Genomic DNA, 19,334 nt, shown 5'->3' with positions numbered 1-19,334 from the left:
TGTATTATTTTACAGAAGGAAGGAGAGTCTGTGTGACACTGTTAAGCTTAAAACAGACTCAACAATGACAGAAATGCACATCCTGACGCTTCAGTGTGGGAGAATATTTTGTCTACTTGCCTGATTTAGTTTCCAAAAAAATCTCCCGTCACTGGTCGCCTCTCTCGAACAACCTTGAAGCAGTTTTGTTTCTCAGGAGCCGAAGTCTCAGAGCTCAAACTGCTGCTCTCGTGTATTGTTTCTGCTCGACTACCACGCTCTTGTTTCCTGTTCTGTGTGAGCGTGTGTTTCTCTTTACTGACAGAGGCAACCGGTGATACATTACAGCACAGAAGCCGCAAGAAATGGGAAGTCTGATTTTAGCCATACTTCCCAGTGTATTCTTCATAATTCGGACCTTTTTATGGCAGCTCCGTGTCAGAGGGCGGACTGGAAAGAGTTACAACACATGGTGACTAAAAATTAAACAGACTTGTTTGGAATAAAAACAAAACATGAAAGATGAAAGATAGATTTGGATTTGAATGTGCATTTACTGCTGTTGTCAGCAGAGCTTTGCCTCAACAAGTGTGTCCTCTGCTGGATTTTCAGCTCAAATACAACCAAATTTTCTATTTATGAAGACAAAACTCTTCATATTCATTCACAGGATGTCAGATTCATCGTGCACTATTAAAGACAAAACTCTTACCCTGAGGAAATGTTTTCATGATTAATATTTTATCATGTAATTATTATTTTACAGCATGCATATCAAGGAAAACTTTTCACTTTTCTTTGTTTTACAGCAATTTGAATGGCTGTTTTTGTACAACTGGTGTTTTGTAATGGTAAGGTCGAAGTAACTAATTACATCTACTCAAGTTACTGTAATCAAGTAATTCTTTGTATTTTTGTGAGTATTTTTTGTCTATAGTTTTACTCAAACATACAGTAAAGGGGCACTATGTAGTTTTGGAGAAGAAATATCTTATATTTACAATATTAAAGAGGCAATAATATAAACTCAGAAATATTTATTATTTCCATAAGTGAATAAACAAGATGTTCTCAGAGGAAAATAAGGACCCCAGAACTCTGTTTGAAGCTGGAAAGGTGGCAGGGTCCGCCACATATAAACAAAGTAGAACAGTATAAAAATCTCCTATTAAAAGTCCTATTGATAAGAAAAGTTGATATTTGAGTCTCATTCGGGGTAGTTGGACGGGTCGGCCACCATCCAGACTGAAAAATCAACTTTTCTTATGAATAGGAACTTTAACAGAAGTGGACTAACTCCTGGACTACTTTTTTTAAATTATAATATTGTTTTATTATCATTTATTAATTCTATTTCTTATGTTTTCTCGGTTGCTCTTCTTGTATAATGAGCTTTCTTTATACATGTATACCGTCTCTATATAAAATACATTAAAGGTATCACTTATATACGTGTTGATGGTTCTAGAGGGTTATTTAGATTTAGGTGCAACATCAATAAGTAGTTATAATTAAAGTACTTGTATCATAGTACTGCATAATAAACTACAACATGCAGTTCATTTGTAAGTAAGTTTGCAGTTTTGGGTTTTCTTTGACAGCAGAGGAAGCCCCGCACGAGGCAGGGCATCAAAAAATTAGTTCGAACTCATAATGTTCCTCTCCACGGAAATCTTTAGTAAAAGGCGAAAGATTTATACGATCTGAAGAGAAACATGAGTGTACTGCCCCTTTAATGTCCGAGCGAGCCAAGTCACTCTCGGGCATACACTCTCCAGTGATGGTGCGCGGATACAACTTTTTTTTTTTTTTCACATATGAAGACAACATTGATTAACCATTTTATATTCAGGTAAACGATACAATATTTGTATCTAGTTAAACGATAGATTTAATCGGAATTGTACGATGCTGCGAGTGATGCATGATGGGTAGCGCTACGTTGAACTCGGTTACATACCAGCAGTTGGAGAGCTTTGCTTTACAAAATACACACAGATGTCCGACAAATAATAAATAGTCTTAACCATGACATCAAAATCAACGGATTAAGGTTAACATTGAATAAAATAATAGAGCTAGAAACCGCACGCATGCGCTGTACGCCCGCAGCGAGTAAAAACAAAACGAGAGGATTCCCTCCGGCTACTTCCGCCTTCGCGCAGGAAGCTTTCCAGTACAAAGAGTCGGTGCTGGTCGTCGTTGAATGCTAAAATGTTAAATGTTTCTTTGGATATCTTGTTAAAGTTCTGTCGTATTTAAAAACAACCGTTCATGAATCGATTTAACCGTGAAAACACACCCTTAAACAGAAGACCTGTCAAGAGTACGCCTTTATGCTAGTTCACAGCTCCTCGAAGTGCGCAAGATGAATCCTCGACTGAGGAGATGAAGTCGTTTTATACATTTTTTAAAGAAAATAGTGTATATATTTTTCTATATATATTTGAGTAAATGTACCTAGTTACATTCCATCACTGCTTGTATGAAAATCTAGTTTAAAAGTGCTTTATTATTTCAGTTTTGTGCTTTAATGTTACATGTTCCTTCAGTAAATAAGTGCGTTTACTCAAGTAATCAGCTTGGAGAAGCATTTTTCCCATGGAGCTCTTGCTGGTCGTTGTCATAAACACAAAATAATCCTCCTCTAATCAGGGCTGAGGTTCTGCAGGAAACAATGGCCTGTTAGCGTACAGTCTTTTGTTAGACGTTACTGAACAGTGGTGGGTGCATTATAAACAAAGTATGACTGCAGTGAAATCAAACTGACTGCATCAGTTCCTCTAGCTCTTCAAATAAAGAAACGTCTTTCTAAATTCACAATAATAGTCCCAATTATCTTTATAATGAGGCCTGTAAATGTCCCTTACATAAACAAACATCTTGGTGTATATTTTCTCGCAACTAAGACTAAGAGGAAATAACTGAAACCACAAATGGTTGGTGACTCATATTGTAATTGTGAGTAACACCTTCGAGAATCAACACATCCAGAGAAGACTTGTGTTTTTACTTCCCTATGTCAGATTTTGCACAATCAAAAAGTCTGACATTATAATATTTCAGTTATGCGTACCGATTAAAAAAAAATGTGTTTGAACGTCAGTCTTCTTACGCAAAGTTTCATCTCCCTTGTGGTTTGACAGGTGATAAAAAGATTTCACACGCGGCAGAATTTGGTCGACTTTCAACACGGATGAGGTTTATTTGTATTAATGCCTCACATTCTTTGTATAATCTGAAAAATTACAAAAGTGAGCTGATGATACGGTCACCAGCGTCATTTTCCTTATTCCAATGTTCACCACTACAGTACATAAAGTATGTCATAATCAGAATGTTAGAAGTACAACAGACAAATGGCAGTTTTGTGCAAAAACATCATCATCAACACGAAACGTTTCAGAAAATACAGTTCTCAACATCAAAACTGGCAGGGCGTTCTGTGTAAATGTAAAACAGTAAGACAGTTAATCAGCTCTCAAGTGCAGGTTCCATGCAGTATCAATACCACTCTGAACACAACGACACAATTTTATTTCATTGTCTTTATCTTTTGTTAATAACATCAGAACTGGATCTCTGTGATAAAACTCCTCTCCTCCAGGTTTTTAATATATCGGGCTGATGTCACAGAGAGATTACCCGACAGCAATCAAACCATTGGTTCTCAGCCTGTGGGTCACAAGGTCATCTCCAGGGGTTGCCAGATTTTCAAAGTAGATTTTATTGAGTGTGTCTGTGTTCACATTTGGTTTTACCATGCGCTCTGAGTGATCGGATTACAAGTGGACAGCTTGAAGCCCGTCAATTCACACCTGGCATTAAGTGTGTCTTGATCTCACTTCCCTGCTCTATATGCAAAAATACACCCACATCACAGGCGCAAACCGATTTCTTTACACAAAGAAAGAAATATCTTCGTCAGAACGTTTGCAGAATCAAGAAGCAGGCCTAAATAGTTCATAATTTGTTGTAGACAGTGTTTCATAAAGTCTCCTAGCACAACAAGTCTCAAAATGTAGCTTTTTTCAAGGGAGTCTGGGGACTGTCTCCACAGGTGTCAAAAAAAGTAGCCTTATTTAGTTACCGTTTCCTGAATTTGACATGCTCGCCGTCAGCAGACAGGCTGGGCCAGCGATGCTGCAATAAACTGACATTTTTTAGAGCAAAGAAACATCTTAATGTTTTGTATTTAATGCCGAATTTTCAAGAAGGGAGCAAAATGTTAGACTCTATCATAGCTGTTTAACAAAGTTCATTAAGTTTCTCCTCATGCAACAACTCTTAAAATCATGAGATTTGTTGAGGGAGTCTGGGATATTGCCGTTACTAGTTCAATGGTGCATTCACAAGCATCTGCTGCTTAAATTGGGAGGTTAAGAGAGCCCAAACCTGTAATTTACATTACAGTGAACCAAATGGAAATCAGTCTGTGTTTAATCCATTCTGCCTGTAGTTGTGGCTTCTTCTTATTGTTATGCGGAGGACGTCAGTTAAGTAGGTGGTCCTCCGATGTGGCCACCTCTGAATGTGGAGTGATAGGATCTCAAATGCTTCCTCAATGAGTCTTAAGGGTGTTCACAGCTGTAGATCGGATCACTCAGAACGCATGCTGATACCACATGTGAACAGCCTCAAAATGATTCTGACTGGACATTTTTATTTTGGCACTTTCAGGATGTTGTGCATTAAAAGTACCGGTGTTTGGTGGCACTGAACACCAACATGATGTTTAAGGAACGGGCGCAACTTGAAAAGGTTGAGAACTTCAGTTTTAGACCGGATTTACGCTTTACAAAACAGTCTTAAAGAGGGCACCCCGTCTTTGGCGTGCACCATGACAACTTGTCACCTTGGTCGGTCTTCATCCAAAAGGACTGATTGGTTCGACTTTTGGTCATCTGTTCAATATAAATATAGGTTAATATTTTAATATAAAAAATAAGGCAGGTTTTTTTGTTTTATGTTTTGTGTTCTTCCTAGTAGGATTTGTCCTGTCCACACAGCCACATGCAGTGTAGCGGTTCATATTTGTGCACACCACGCTGAAGACATCAGAGCAGCCTCCTGCTTCATCCTCTGTAAAATTTTAAAAGTGTCTGTGTGCAGCTTCGGGCAGCTCTTTTTCAGTTCATATGGCCTTGACATCGATAAGGTGGCCGTGTTGCGCTCCTTGCCTCAGGGTCTTGATCCCTTGCAGCTTGCGGCCGTGAAGCGTGAAGCGAGACCAGGCGGCCAGCTGGAGCAGGGCACAGGTGATAGGCACAAACACCAACATGTAGAAGCAGCCCAGACGCAGAGGCGGCGTCCCTGAGCCGGAGGCAACGTCAGGCACAGAAACCAGAGAGTCCTTCACAGGTTCCCTTTCGAAAATATCATAACCTGTGGAGGAGAAAAAAGTAGTTCCTTCAGTGTATGCAGGTGGCTGGTATTGCTGAGCGAGTACAAAGATCCACTGATGTGGATCCAAAGCTAGTAAGCAAGTTTGCACTCGCCCATCATCTAGTGAAAGGTAATATTTCTATCAAAAACAAAAATCAAACCACGTTAATGCTGACTCTCTACAGGTGAAAAGAAAACAATGTGAGCAGAGTGAGAATAAGTTCTGCCTGTACCTGTGTAAACACAAAGGAGCCATGTGCCGATGAGAGGGGCGAATGTCTGGCCGGGTTTGGTTAACAAGTTAACCATCCCGAAGAGCAGCGCAGAGGCGGCCTGCTGACGCCGATTGACCACAAAGTCCTCGTCCACCAGATCGGAAATAACCAGTTTCAGCAGCTTGCACGTCCCCTCTGTAAACACCCGGTTACTAGGAAGGAAGGGGAAGAGAAGACACGTTACAGTCTTTGTTTTGAAAGATGTTTTGTAATGTAAACAGGTGTTGTTACCAGTTGATTATCAAGGGTAGGTTGTTCAGTTCTTCTTCACATTATTCCCATTAACTAAGATGTGTCAATTACCATCATAATATTCATTTGTTTGTTTCGAAGGAGCGGAAGGGTTGCAGCTTCTGATGTAACACAGCATGCTTAGGTGCGCCCTTGTATTCAAAACCACATTTCATTACGTGAAACACAGCGAGAACTTTATCACTTGTGGCTGACGTGTTTTAGTATCAGCTCAGCCTCAAGGTTTGAGAGAAAGAACCAAAAGCCCTCACACCCTGTTGAACAACTACCACAACTGTGAACAGTGTGACTAACCACACACCTCCGTCAAGGCTCAGCTGCTGAGGGCTTAAGAGAGCGTTTGATAGCATTGTTGTTCACTAAAAGAAAATATTTGACGTCAATAATTGAATAAGATGCCTAATCGCCTAAAGAAAACTGAAGAGGGACAAAGGATCCTCAATTCACATAACTGTATTTTCATTTTATATTGTAATTATTTGAATTTATCTATCAAATTCTTAACCATAGATGCAAAGTTTTAGGGCTCTTACATAACAGTATTTTATTTTACATTTAAACTCTTCATTTATCTGTAAAGTTATCCGCAATAATATCAAGTTTTAAAGGCTTTTCATTTGCCAATTGTGGGACTGACTTTTCTTTCTGTCAGTGTATCTTTCTGATGTTGTTTTTTCCCTTGTTTTCTTTGCTATGTAACTGACTCAATGTCACTGTAAATAAGCGTTACCCTTCAATGATCTCAATAAATGAATGAGAATTATTTTGGGCTGCATAAATACAGGCACACATCGGAGCAAAGTTTAGTTTTAGAAGGAAAAAATGAATTCTTGTAGCATGATATTTGAATACAGCGTGTAACGAATGGTGAGTCAACCTTGGACACTACTCGTCCTCTACATGTGTTTTAGTGTGTCTGTGTATTCAGCTTCGCAAATATTAAACCCTGAAAAACAAACAAGCAAACAAAAAGCTGTCACGCATCAGGTCCCTGAAGCGTGCACTGATGTGTGTGCGTGGCCATACCTAGCAATGAAGATGCACAGCAGATAAATGTGGTCAGCCCCCGCCAGCAGCATAGCCACACTAAGTCCCAGTTTGAGCATAAATAGCCAGCGGATAACCTGGTAAACCCCGTAACGCTGGCACAGTGTCAGGAAATACAAGTTGTTCAGGTGGGGGGCAATGTAAGAGATGCCTGCGTGGGAGCAGAAGCAGAGCCATATTTTTTAAAAAGGAAAAAATCAGCAGAAACAATAGTGATTAAAACAAAAAGACAGCAAATCAATATAAAAATAGAAATCTATTCTGTTTTAGACTCAATTAGATCGGTCCATAATGATTCAGGAGATATATTTCAGACATTTCACTGCTTTTTTTGTCATGGATGAAGATTTTTGGGGCAAAATCAGATTAATTCATCAAGCTGCATCTACATTTTCATCCAATTACTGGCAACTAAAATGTGCTTGTAATACTAAAAAAAAGCTTGTATGTCATAAGCCTGCATGATGCAAGTAACGGCAACATCACCTTTTGTAATTTCCTTAAAAAACTATCAACCTTACATGTCATAATTACTGCTGTTTGTGTGGCCTAGCTGTAGGACTACCAAGCGTTGATTAAAAAGACTTGAGTGTGTGAGTCATTCCGGTCTCTTCAAGAGATCTTACCCAGTAAGATTGAGCCAGTGGAGGCAGAAATATTGTCTGAAAGGAGATGTTCCAGGAAAAGAGGGAAGAAGTTGCTGTTGAAATGGCAGTGAAACACCTGTAGAGAGAGCACATACTTCAAAATGTCAGACTGAAAGTCACAAGTTTCCAAAAGAAACAAATAAATAAAGTAAAGTAGTACAATTTGTACTTAAGTAAATGTACTACGTCACTGTCGACCCCTGCCTTTGGTTATTTTACATACTTTTATAAATGCTGTACAATGTTTATACAATATGAGATTGCTGTGATACCAAGCACAAAATTAACTTTGTCCATATAATCTATTGGTAATTCTAATATTTTTGCCTTTTAAGAAGGCCATGTTGATCAGGTCTTTCCATTTTATCTCTACCAGCACCTGTAGCACGTCCCATGTGATAAGCATCTTACCTGGACGAGGTTCATGGACACAAACCACATGAAGTTCCTGTGTTTGGAGAGCTGTTTGAGGTACTGCCCGATGGTGACAGGTTTTTCTGGATGGGTAAGTGGAGCATGGCCAACACTCAGCCTGGGAAGAGCCAAAGAAAACGACAGGAGGAGTGAGATAAAAAGGAAAGATAACAAGACAGACTGAAAACATCTCAACCAAAGTAATTGAGAATTTAAAGATCTTTAGTAAATCCTTACTCTTTGAGTGTCTGTGCCTCATCCTGTCTGTGAAGGACTTCCTTTTGGAAACGATCGCGTAGCAACCGAGACACCAAGAAAAAGCCCAAGATGGAAAAAGCTGCCAGAGTCATGCAGAAGAGACGGAAAAAGTAGAAATCTTCCTTGTCCCAGAAGGAGTAAGACAGAAAGACAGAGAATGAGCCCAAAGCGCTGAACACGGAGCAGTGGAAGTTGAGGCGTGTGCGATCTGCGGCGGACACGGCGAGGTCGGCCAGCAGGGCGCTGTGGTGGAGGTCCACCAGAGTGAGGAAGCCGTCGTACAGACACAGGCACAGCAGGAACTGCAGTCCCGGTCTGGCCCACGCCACCCAGAACGCCAGGAAGGAGAGAGCGAAGAGAGGGCCATTTGTGGAGAGGGATTGCAGCCGCTTCAGCACCACCTCTGGAGTTGTGATCGGAGGGCCTGACCTGAGTGGAAAAGCAAACAAAAGATAGTCACTTTGGCATGGTTGATGTTATACTGTATAACCACCTATATATATCTATAGAATCAACATTAACACCATAAAATCTACAAAAACCATCATAAAAAGGACAATAAATAAATAAATAAAAGTGGAAATGGTGCACGTCATTGCTGCACAACACTGAATCACATTGAAGGATGCAGAACACGTTATCACCTTATGCCAATAAAGAGTCACCATAATGCTGACGGAAATACAAACAAAGATGGCAGCTTTTTGTTTGACAACTGTCGCTCTAATGAAGTGTTGACTTCACCCCATGAGCATCACTGCAGCTGATACAAGAGTTTACGCTCAAACATTTACGTGTTTAAGTGTGTATAAATGTCTTAGGTCTGAGGAGTTGTAGGGTAATGTGTGCGGGAAACACAGTGGTAAAAATCAGCAGGTTAACGGGAAAGCAGGGAGGATTGGAGAGCAAAGGGATTTTTCAGTAATTAGCTAATATCACGGCTTATTCTCGTAACGTGTGTTCTGTTGTAATCAATGCAAGCCTAATTTAGGAAGTGAGTTTTGCAATGTTTTAAATGTTTTCTGTGTGGGGAAACCCTTATTTACCACAGTGTTTTCTCTGAGAATAAAGAAGGAAGAAGAAGTCAGGATGTAGACTTACTGAGGAGAGCTGAGGAAGGCGCGATCACTCAGCCAGCCGAAGAGAGGGTCATTCAGACTGTTCCATATGAGGAACACCGTCTGTGGAGCAGAAGACAAGAATGCTTTATAAAAAATCAATAAATAAAGGATGAAGATGGTTTACTGCTAAGCTATAACATGAGGAACTCATGTGGGATGACTGTGGATCTAAATGACTGTGGTATTAATTAAGCGAATGACTTTTGAATAATACAATTTTATTATTTTTTAAAATTTAAAGTACAACTGGGCAATATGCTAGCTACTTATGGTTTATTGTCTGTGAGTCATACACAATTTACAGAATAGTAATGTCAAAAAATGGTTTGTGAAAAATCAATGCCAGGTTATTACATGCTAACAAGACATCAAGACCCAACCACTTATGTTTAATCTTGCTTCACCAAAAAACTAAAATGAAAACAGACATCATGACCTGTAATTTTCCACACGAAACTAGAGGGAGGTTTCTGTCCTCATTACATTTTCTCAAACCCAAATGGTTTTAAAGATAGAAAACTGTGGCTGAAACATGGTGGCCGACTACCAAAGTGGTTTGAAGGACACAAAGCAACAATCACGTGTTACTGGCAAATTATAGCTACATTTCAAGCCTGGACTACAAGTCAAAATTTAGATCACGTGTTTAACACACACAGCTACAGATCAAAGTCTTTTGTCACTCACCTCTCCCACCCAGAAGGAGATTTTATCGATCTTGTAGATGGACACAAATGTCTCCACATAGTACAGGAGGAACACATTGTGGAGAATGGAGGTAAACAAGGCCAAAGAGCCATAGAGCACTGCAGTGGAGAAGACGCCTTGCCAGAAGCCCCAGACGCTCCTGCCCATTCTTCTATCTCAATCACTCTGCTCCGTCTCTTCTCTGTGCCAAGCTGCAATCATCTCACGGCCTGGCCGACCCAGGGTCACCACCTCATCATCACCTGCAAAGAACAAGTGAATAAACCCATTTAGACATGATAGGAACATCCATTAAGTTATTTTCAGTTAATCAGACTCAGACAATATATACTTTCACCATGAAGTATAACTGAACACTCTGAATCTGAATACGCTTAAAAGTTTTCCATCTCAACATGAGCAACACAAAGTAATATTAACATGTCTCCGTCTCTGCACGGAGTTTGAGCAGACCAAAGGGGAGCTATTTCCATAGCAACAGTACCGTAAGTACTCATTAAAGTTGGTTAGGCTGGGGGCCACAGTTCCTTTCTCCTCTGGACCACACCCAGCTTTGGCGTGTGTGTGTGTGTGTGTGTGTTAACTGTTATTTTCGTGAGCACTCCTCTAACACACCACCAATGTGTCCCCATAAAAGCTGGTTTTCTTCACAGCGAAATGACAAAAAGGAAGGTCATATGATACCCAGTCATTTATTTTAGTTCTTTCAAGTCCTTTCATTGTGCCTTTCTTGCCCTCAGGTGTCACATTCAACACTGCATTCTTAGGGTGTGATGAGCTTCTGTAAATGCTAAAGGGAAAACTACTTCTTACGATAAAGAAAGTGCTGGCTTAAATAGCACAAATCTAAAAGTTGTCTCCATGTCACACATCCTTGTGAAATTCTGTCTTTTGCCAAACAAACTGAGTTCCCCTGCATGAATGCAAATCCTGCAGCAGTTTTTTTTTAGTCACCGGGATTGTTTCACTTCCTTTTTCAAGTCCCTGCTGCAGTCTCACACGTAGCACCCTTGGGAGAAGAATTCACTTAAAACCACCAACAGGCATCTTACTTCACAGTCACACCTGACTCCCACAAGCTCAGACTTGCCTTGACTATGAATATAAACATTCTCTCATATCTTCAGTGGATAAAGTCACATTATATCTCACAATAACAGTGTCTCAAGGCCTTGTTTGATACCGTCTGAAAGAGACAACCACAACGAAGTGTCTAAGCAACGTTGCAAACCCGCAGCTTCATATCACGATCCGACTGAGATAGAAAACTTGGCCGAAGCAGCCTCCTTGGAGTGCAATAAAAAGCCTTCCAACTCTGCTCCTATCTGATCCGAGTAGTGAGGCAGGATAACGCTCATCCGGCCGCACCATATCACATCTCTAGCACATATCTTACTAAATCAGAAGTGGTCTACTTGGTAACAGGCGACAGAGCGGGACTTGGATCTACAAATAACCGATTCACGTCCTCTCAGCCACAGCAGATTCAGAGAAGAGGATTTCTTTGATGAACCTGTTGTATTCACTCTGATGGCCAAAGGATAAAGCTGCCAAACGTGGTGACTGAGCTGGTGACACCTGATCTCAGCACTGATTGGGGAACATATCACTTGTTGCACACACACATATTACACTGTGCATGTGGTTAATAATGTTGAAACTGAAAGCAACAATCCTGTTCAAAATGTCTGTCAACAACAACCAGTGCACTACAACAGCATTAGCATTTGATAGCAATATTATAAATCAACAAACATGTAAAATAAGCATACATAGCGTCCTGTAATGTAAGTAAGCCATCACATAAATAAAAGGACACACGCTGTAAAAGGAGAATATATAACCAGGAGTGTTTAAATTGAGAACCAGGTGTCAAACAAACAAATTATTCTGATTATTAACATTATTCACCGACGTTATCGCGTAGGGTTACTACCAGCTAACTAAGCTAGCGAGTTAGCTAGTTAATTAATACACTTGGACTAACGTTATTGTCGTATTCGGCCATTAAAAACAACAACTTACATCCCAAATGTCGTGTAACAGTTAGTCAGCTGTGTCTTCCCATAAAAAAAAATATAAAAAAATCGATAACTACCTGTTATGATTATCTGTGATTCGGCTGGAGAACGTAGCCAACTTCCGCTAATGGGTTAGCACCAGCTAGCCTTAGTTAAATGCTAGCACTAGCTAACCGGTTAGTTAATAAACACACTTACAACTAGCTTCGAGAATAAAAGCTAAAAAATGGGTCACGTACCCGACAGAAGAAGCTGTTAACCACGCCGGATGAATCGTGCGGGGCTCGGTGGGAGGCTGAGACTCGTCTGCCCGGCGATCCGCTGCTAGTCGGCGGCTGCTGCGTCTCGATCACTGGACGGCGACCAGCACGATGCAGGCGGACCGACCACGTCATGACAGCTACTCACAGCCGTGACGACACGAGACCACCAGCTGCTGCTCAACTTCCGGGGGCGCGCGCCTCGCGGGAGCGCGCGCACACAGCTAAGGCAAAAAGTATTGATTGATTGATTGATTGATTGATTGATTGATTGATGGATATATTTTTATTTCTAACATGTTCAGACAAAGAAATCAAAGAGTGAAAACAAAAGCTTTCAAAAAACAAGTGAAGACAACAAAATATATATATATTTGTATAGATAAACACATATACAGATATAAATATATGTTTATATATAAATACACAAAAATATAAACACAAATATATAAATATATAGACACACACAAATATATACACAAATATATGTGTGTTATGATTTTGTTTTTTGAATATTAATATGCATGTATTCTCAAGGAATATATCCTGAGAAGTCACTGATCAAAATGTATTTAAAGCTATTGTTTTTATTCGATTTGCTATACATTTCAAATAATGACAACTGTTTTTCTTTATTTGAGACAACTTAAAATAATCAGTTTGCTCCAACCTTCAAAAATCGTTTGCATGGAGTTAAAAAAATACAGGTTAAACTGAATACATTTATTTACATTGATTCCATGTCAAATATTTTGTGTGATCGATTACTTCAATTTTTTTTTAAGTAGATCCAGCGTTGAACTTTTTTCAGTGTACCTTTAGAGAAGTGGTATACATTTATTTGTGTATTAATTTCCATGTAAAAGTGTTTCTGATTAGACTAAATAAGACACCCCTGGAACTTATTTCATTTTCAATAGTCTTCCAATGTAGTGTAATGAGTGTAAATGTCACATCTGACCCGCACAACAAAAGCCAGTGCTGTAACTGGGCCGTAACTGGGCCATAACTGGTGCTAAAAGTGGCCCTGATCAGCCCCAAATGTGTCTGTTATCTGGGTAATGTATCCACAGAAGAGTGTTGGACCATCTGAATATATTCTTTTACCGAGGTTGTGTTTTGAGAAGAAACTTTTCTTAATCTGTGAACTAGGTGTGTATATTGAATTATATGTAGCTGCATACCAGTAGACCAGATCCCTGTCCTCAATTATCTAAAGAAAGGAAAAGGGGGCAGGAAAGTATCTGACTATCTGTCTTTCCATCTCTGCTCCAGCAGGGGTCAGTCACAAGGCACCGATCCCACTGATACAGATCAGACAGGAGACACATTAGAAGAAAACCTGTTTATCACAATTTTATGACTGTTTTCAGACAATCTTAAGAAAACAACAACATGTCTTTAATAATCATAGAGAGTAGTATGAATAAAAAAGTTTTATTTCTTTTTCTAATTGGACTTTATAACTCTCCATACCCGACATTTCCACCTATTAAGTACTTATTTAAGCTTTATTTTATTGGGAAATCCTCACATGCAACATATAACTATAACACTATATAGAACGGGGTAACATGAGACAGGTTTTTATTGTTTTAACTACAAAATAAAAGTGTATTTGTTTAAAATAAACATTTCTACATACACCTTTGATTTCTGTGCACCTATCAACATCAAAACAAGTAATCAAATTATTATGGTTTCAGAGCAGCGTCCCATCGAAAAACAAAGCTAGTCCCATGCACAACATGCCCAAAGGTGGTTAATGAGGAAGATAGGAACAGAAATTCTTGCATTTTGAGGGAATGAGTCCATGAAAGCGGTCTGCAAGTTTCTTGCTGTGGTTGGCAGCTTCAAACACCGTCCTATCTCATTCTGGGATCTTCTTTACTCGTTGTTTTGTTAATATGTTAAACAGTTACCAATTTAATTCTTCGTCGCCTGTGGAGAAAGTCCCCAGACTCCCTTTAAAAATCACTCAATTTTGTGAGTTGTTGAGTTAGGACACACGTTATAAATGTTTTAAAACATGGTCTAAGACAAATTATTAATTATTTAGGCCTTCCTGTAAATTCGGCAAGTGCTGTACATTCTTTGTGGAAACTATCACAAGTGGTCAGTGGAGATGTATTATGATGGCAGGTATGAGAGCTATCCCTTTGTGATCAGATCACTCAGGACAGATGTTAATATCAGGTAATATCAACAAGAGTTATACCAAGTTTATGACCTTTTGTAGATTAAAGTGACCTAAATAACATGTGATAATGTCTAAAACACATCTACTTTAAAGGGGCACTATGTAGTGTTGGAGAAGAAATTCAAATTCAGATTCTTATTATTTAAAATATTACAAACTCAGGAATATTTACTGTTTCCATAAGTGAATAAGGGGGGTCCGCCACATATATGTTTTTGCTGAGGTTTGCATAACGTGAGCTATACTTCCTTAATTTGTGGTCACATGATTACTTATTTTATGGTTACATAGATACAAGGGGGAGGCTTATTCTACCCAATGGCTCTACTTACCCCTTACTCTCCCCTACAGAATATTATTGGCCTATAATTAATAATAATAATCAGAACATAACTGAGAGTTATTCTTGTTAAATATTATTTTAAATGCTCCAAAGTCAACGTGCATGTATCAAAACAACAGAGAGCTGCATGAGGAAGCCATATGGTCATAAAATAAGGCAGGTCAGCTTATATAGGCTATGAATCCAGTGTGTGTGTGTGTGTGTGTGTGTGTGTGTGTGTGTGTGTGTGTGACAGGGGGGTGGGGGGAGGCTTGGTTGTGTGTGTGTGTGTGTGTGTGTGCATTGGGTAACTGCAGCAGCAGCAGCAGCAGCAGAGGAGCTCGTGTTTCGCCGCGGAAAGGACGATCCAGAGGATTTTTTAGTGGACTCCAGGAAACACGCAGGTGAGTCAGTCTCTTTCTTTTCTCCCCCTGCTTTTCACCGTCTCACCCTTTCTAATGTTTCTTCTCACACTTTTTTTCCCCCACAACGCACACACACTCTCTGTACATGTGTCTGCGCTCAGGTGAAGGTGATTAAAGAGTGTGCAGCGCTGTTTTCTCTCTCCTGGCTGCTGCAGTCCAGGTCGGACAGGTGCACATGGGTGGATGTTTGCACGTCCACGGCGCGCAGACTCGTTATAAACCTGTTTTTTTGGGGGAGTTAAAGTGTAACAATGGATCACAGCTTTGTGTGCGGAAGTGTTTTTGTCCTGTTAGTGTCTGTTAGAGCTGACTGCATTGCTCTTAAAGACGAAGGTTTGATGGAAAATCGCATGTAGCCTGATGTGTTGCCATATGCTGTTCTTAGGTGTGTTCCTGTCTTACTGGGAGCTAAAAGAAGAAGGTGAATGGAAGCTGAGGAGACAAAGAGGAGTGGAAGGAGAGGAGAGAGTCTGTTAGACTGATCTTCAGTGGTTAAATGTGGGAAAGTTTATTAAACTTAATCATCAGAACTTCTAAAATGAAAGAGCTTTAACTATGGACATAATTTAGTTTAACACTTTCTAATAAAGGGCTTAAAAGCTGTTACTCGTTGCTTTATTAATGATTAATGCATCATTTACTAATGCTTAATAAGTTATGTATTAGCCTTTTAAACATTTTGGGTTGCCAGGTTGGAAGAAGTCTCCCTGTGTGTTGAGCAGCAGTGGAAGAAGTATGTAGATCCATTACTTGAGTAAAAGTAAAATAATGTAAAATACTCCATTACAATTATAAGTGGCGCAATTTTTTATCTATTTATTTACTTTTAGATATTTCTTACTATAGTGCTCTATAGTTGAATTTATGTAAAATCTTAATTCCAAACATAACTTGTAACTACATTGTTAGATAATGTGCGAAAAAGCACAATGTTTTCATCTCAAATACAGGCGAGTGGAAGTGTAAAATAAAAAATACTCGAGTAAACATGGGAGAAATTCTGATATAAACTTTAAGGGGACAATTGAAACACCTTCTCTTATTGACTCGAATCAAACACCTGAAAACACGTCAGCTACGCTATCTAACATAAAGAGTTACCTGTAATTCAGTGCAAAGAAAATGAAGACTGGTGACAAATATACATGTGTTTTATTGAATAGTAGTAGTAGATAGTACAGAAATGTTTAAACTACTTACTGAAGTTCAGCCCCCAACAACAGACTCTTTTGAAACCCAAAAATGTGCTTTTATGTGTCTATAAGTGCTTTCATAGCATAGCATAAATAATTTTGAGGTTACATAATTGTGTTTACATTGATATATTTTTCTAGACTGAAGGGTTGTGTCCCTCCTGCCCCCCCTGGGATTTACACCTCTGCAAGTAAAGTACTAATACTTCAAAATGCTAGACTACTTAAAGTGGCAATCTCGAAGATTTCTGTAAGCAGCAACTGCAGGTGTATTTTTGGACCTCACTGCTTCCCAGAAATCCAGTGTTGCCTGTGTGACGTCAGTCGTCAGTTGGCAGCACATGAAAGCGATTTGCACCTTTTTAAAAGTCTCATCGTCTGCTGTTATCTTTGTTTGTTCGGCCATGACAGTTAACAGTAACGGTAAACGTTTACTCCCAACGCTGGCAGAGACCAGGACAAACAAAACTGTGATGTCATGTACGAGCCACCTTCTCTCTCTGGCGGACCAGTCACCGCTGGGTGGTGAACGCGTCACTGACTGTGCGCCGCTTGTGATATTTTCCGGGAAAGTCGCCACCGACACCCGGTGTACATCTTTGGTATTACAGCAAATGAAAGAGCTTTCATCAGTGGGCCATAGACTCAATCATCATTGTGTTACCTCATTCGGCGATAGATATTTATTTACATGAAAATCTTTGAGATTATTACTTTACAGACAGAGAGACAGATGTTCTCTGGTATCATGTCTCTCCTGTAAACACACTGATTGTGTAGCTCATCCTACACCATTGTTTCTTGAAAGGTTTAGAAGCGCACTTGGTTGCCGTAATGTCAATCATTCCCACGTTGGTTTCGATAGTTTGGATAGGCTGCGTCATTAACAACAAGCTTCCTCCAGATGCGGCTCACCTGCTGTCATTTAAACAAAGTCACGTGAATAAATCCAAAAGGAGAACTGTTTTTTGGCTGATTTTGGTTATTTTTTAGGCTCATTCTCAGCTTGTCAAATACCACCATCCACAATCATCCACCACCACAACATCCAGCCGCCACTGTGACGAAAACGGTCACTCTACAGAAGGTCAGAGGTCAAACTGTCCTTTGGAGGAAACTTTATGATGAATTAAAGACCTAAAAAGACCAAACAAAGAGCGATAAACCGCAGCCACAACCTGGCAACCCAAGATCTGTTCTCGTCATAACAAGCTCATAAAGGATTAGTAATTTACTTGTTTACTAACATTTAATAAAGCCAGTCTTTGCAGATCTTAACGCGTAAAGCGTGTCTTATTAAAGTGTGCTACAGATCACCAATTTACACGTTAGAATATGTGAGAAATGAACAGCAAATATGTGCAAATTAGGTTGTACGGTACAGCAGACAGAGGCTGAAGTGAGCTATTTTTCTAGAGTGAGCTTTCATTTAATGGAGTTCAAAGACAAATGAGTCATAAATCGACCTTTGAGATAATTCCTCTTATTTTTCAAATCAAAATGAGCATTATTTTATAAGATATGTTGAAAGATGTGAAGTAGAGGTCGCTCCGGTGAGGGCTCCAGCTTACTGTATGATTCAACCTCAGGAAAGACAAAGATGGGGAGATGATCTGTCAACACATATTATGCAGAGGATACATTTAATAATAGTTCAGGCACACAGCAGAAAAAAAAGCCCATTTGATTTTTTAAGTTCGCTGTCAGCTATAAATATATATATATATATATCCCTCCCTCTGAGTCCCAAAAAATCACAACACACTCTTATTTTTTATTATTCCTGTATGATGAAATGAGCTCTATCTGATGGACCAAAAACAGGACAGCGCTTCCTCCGTAAATTCTGGACATTTTCGATGTATGAAGAGGCAGATTATTTGCGACACAATCATAATTTCATGCTTCTCTGAAAAGATGTGTCTAAAGATTTCTCCACATCACAGTGAATCAGGCCCGCAGGGTGAACCCACTCATTCTTCCTTTAATGTGCGAGTAATCTCATTTATGGTTCAGCTGCATGCCAACTCCCAGTGGTTCAGGATAAAGAAAGAAAAAAGACTATCATAACCGAGGACGGCTTATATATTATATAATCCCTTTATTAAAGTCTTTGTTGGCTGATAGCTTTATCACAAACATCATCAAAAATACGGTCGTGTGTTCGGTGTTTTAAGTGCTATCACTTGACAGGAAAATACAAAAATAGCTCACCTGTTTTATCGATCTTTCTGCAGAAATGTCACACTAGATATTTCTGCAAATCATTCAGTCCAGCCTGACAAGGGCTCATAAAGAAAACAGCTTTATCATACTCTGCAAACCTCTTTATTGCACTGATAGTAGGCTTAAACGTCCATAGATCTGTGGCAAAACCAGCCCCGTAGATCAATAAACATTAAGAAAACTGACTGTGTTTGAGACGCAGCCTGCTGTTCTGTTCGATTCCTCTCTTCTTCCATCATGCATGACACGTCGGTCGTGCCAGTGCCAAGGCAGATGTGTTTACCTTTCCCCTCCTGGAGCTTCCAAGCTTTCATCAGTGTTGTCAACGTGCTTGCCAGCTCCTGTAGACCAGTATACATACACGACGCAACTGCAGATGTGTTGAAACAATGCTGTGTTTGCTGTGTGTTACATGAGGGCAGCAGCTGACAAAACCACATTAATGAGCTGTTCGCTGGTGGATCTGCGGCCCTCAGATTTGGCAGACGGTGGTTTGGGAGACAGTCATCAAACAAGACTCATGCTGCTATGTTGCCATGTTGTTCTGTTGCTATGTTGCTCTTGCCTCAGTTGCAATATTAAAGGGGAACTTTTAAACATA

The 19,334-nt window shown here is 39.7% G+C and overlaps 2 protein-coding genes and 1 non-coding gene across 3 annotated transcripts in view; 1 reads left to right on the top strand and 2 right to left on the bottom strand.

The window, feature by feature from the left end:
* Positions 1-1,587: 1,587 nt before the first annotated feature.
* On the bottom strand, positions 1,588-1,702 carry LOC141016148 (U5 spliceosomal RNA). The gene has a single exon (XR_012180586.1). It is a non-coding gene; the product is annotated as a U5 spliceosomal RNA (small nuclear RNA).
* Positions 1,703-3,154: 1,452 nt separating this feature from the next.
* Positions 3,155-12,522, bottom strand: mfsd13a (major facilitator superfamily domain containing 13A). The gene is made up of 9 exons (XM_073489837.1): positions 12,347-12,522; positions 10,066-10,328; positions 9,359-9,438; positions 8,237-8,686; positions 7,997-8,117; positions 7,565-7,661; positions 6,918-7,089; positions 5,598-5,791; positions 3,155-5,364 (listed from the first exon to the last, which is right to left on the bottom strand). Exons 2-9 carry the CDS (start codon positions 10,231-10,233, stop codon positions 5,114-5,116), a joined length of 1,533 nt encoding a protein of 510 aa, XP_073345938.1. The 5' UTR covers positions 10,234-10,328; positions 12,347-12,522; the 3' UTR covers positions 3,155-5,113.
* A 2,696-nt stretch (positions 12,523-15,218) lies between these two features.
* The window catches only part of sema4gb (sema domain, immunoglobulin domain (Ig), transmembrane domain (TM) and short cytoplasmic domain, (semaphorin) 4Gb), a 38,584-nt gene continuing 34,468 nt past the window's right edge, over positions 15,219-19,334 (top strand). The window contains exon 1 of the mRNA XM_073489051.1: positions 15,219-15,293. The gene's annotated coding sequence lies outside the window, so the exon portion shown is untranslated. The remainder of the gene's footprint in view (positions 15,294-19,334) is intronic.

This window comes from Pagrus major, chromosome 20, assembly GCF_040436345.1.
Source record: "Pagrus major chromosome 20, Pma_NU_1.0".
In the NCBI taxonomy this organism is placed as follows: Eukaryota; Metazoa; Chordata; class Actinopteri; order Spariformes; family Sparidae; genus Pagrus; species Pagrus major.
Note: the sequence above shows the minus strand (reverse complement) of the source record. Positions and strands in the feature narration are given on the sequence as shown.

Excerpts from the sequence above, each read along its gene's own strand:
- mfsd13a (XM_073489837.1), bottom strand. The coding sequence starts at position 10,233 with ATGGGCAGGAGCGTCTGGGGCTTCTGGCAAGGCGTCTTCTCCACTGCA. Across the intron at positions 9,439-10,065 it reads TCTCCTTCTGGGTGGGAGAG|ACGGTGTTCCTCATATGGAA; the intron begins GTGAGTGACAAA and ends TCTGCTCCACAG. Across the intron at positions 7,090-7,564 it reads CACTGGCTCAATCTTACTGG|GCATCTCTTACATTGCCCCC; the intron begins GTAAGATCTCTT and ends GCTCCCACGCAG.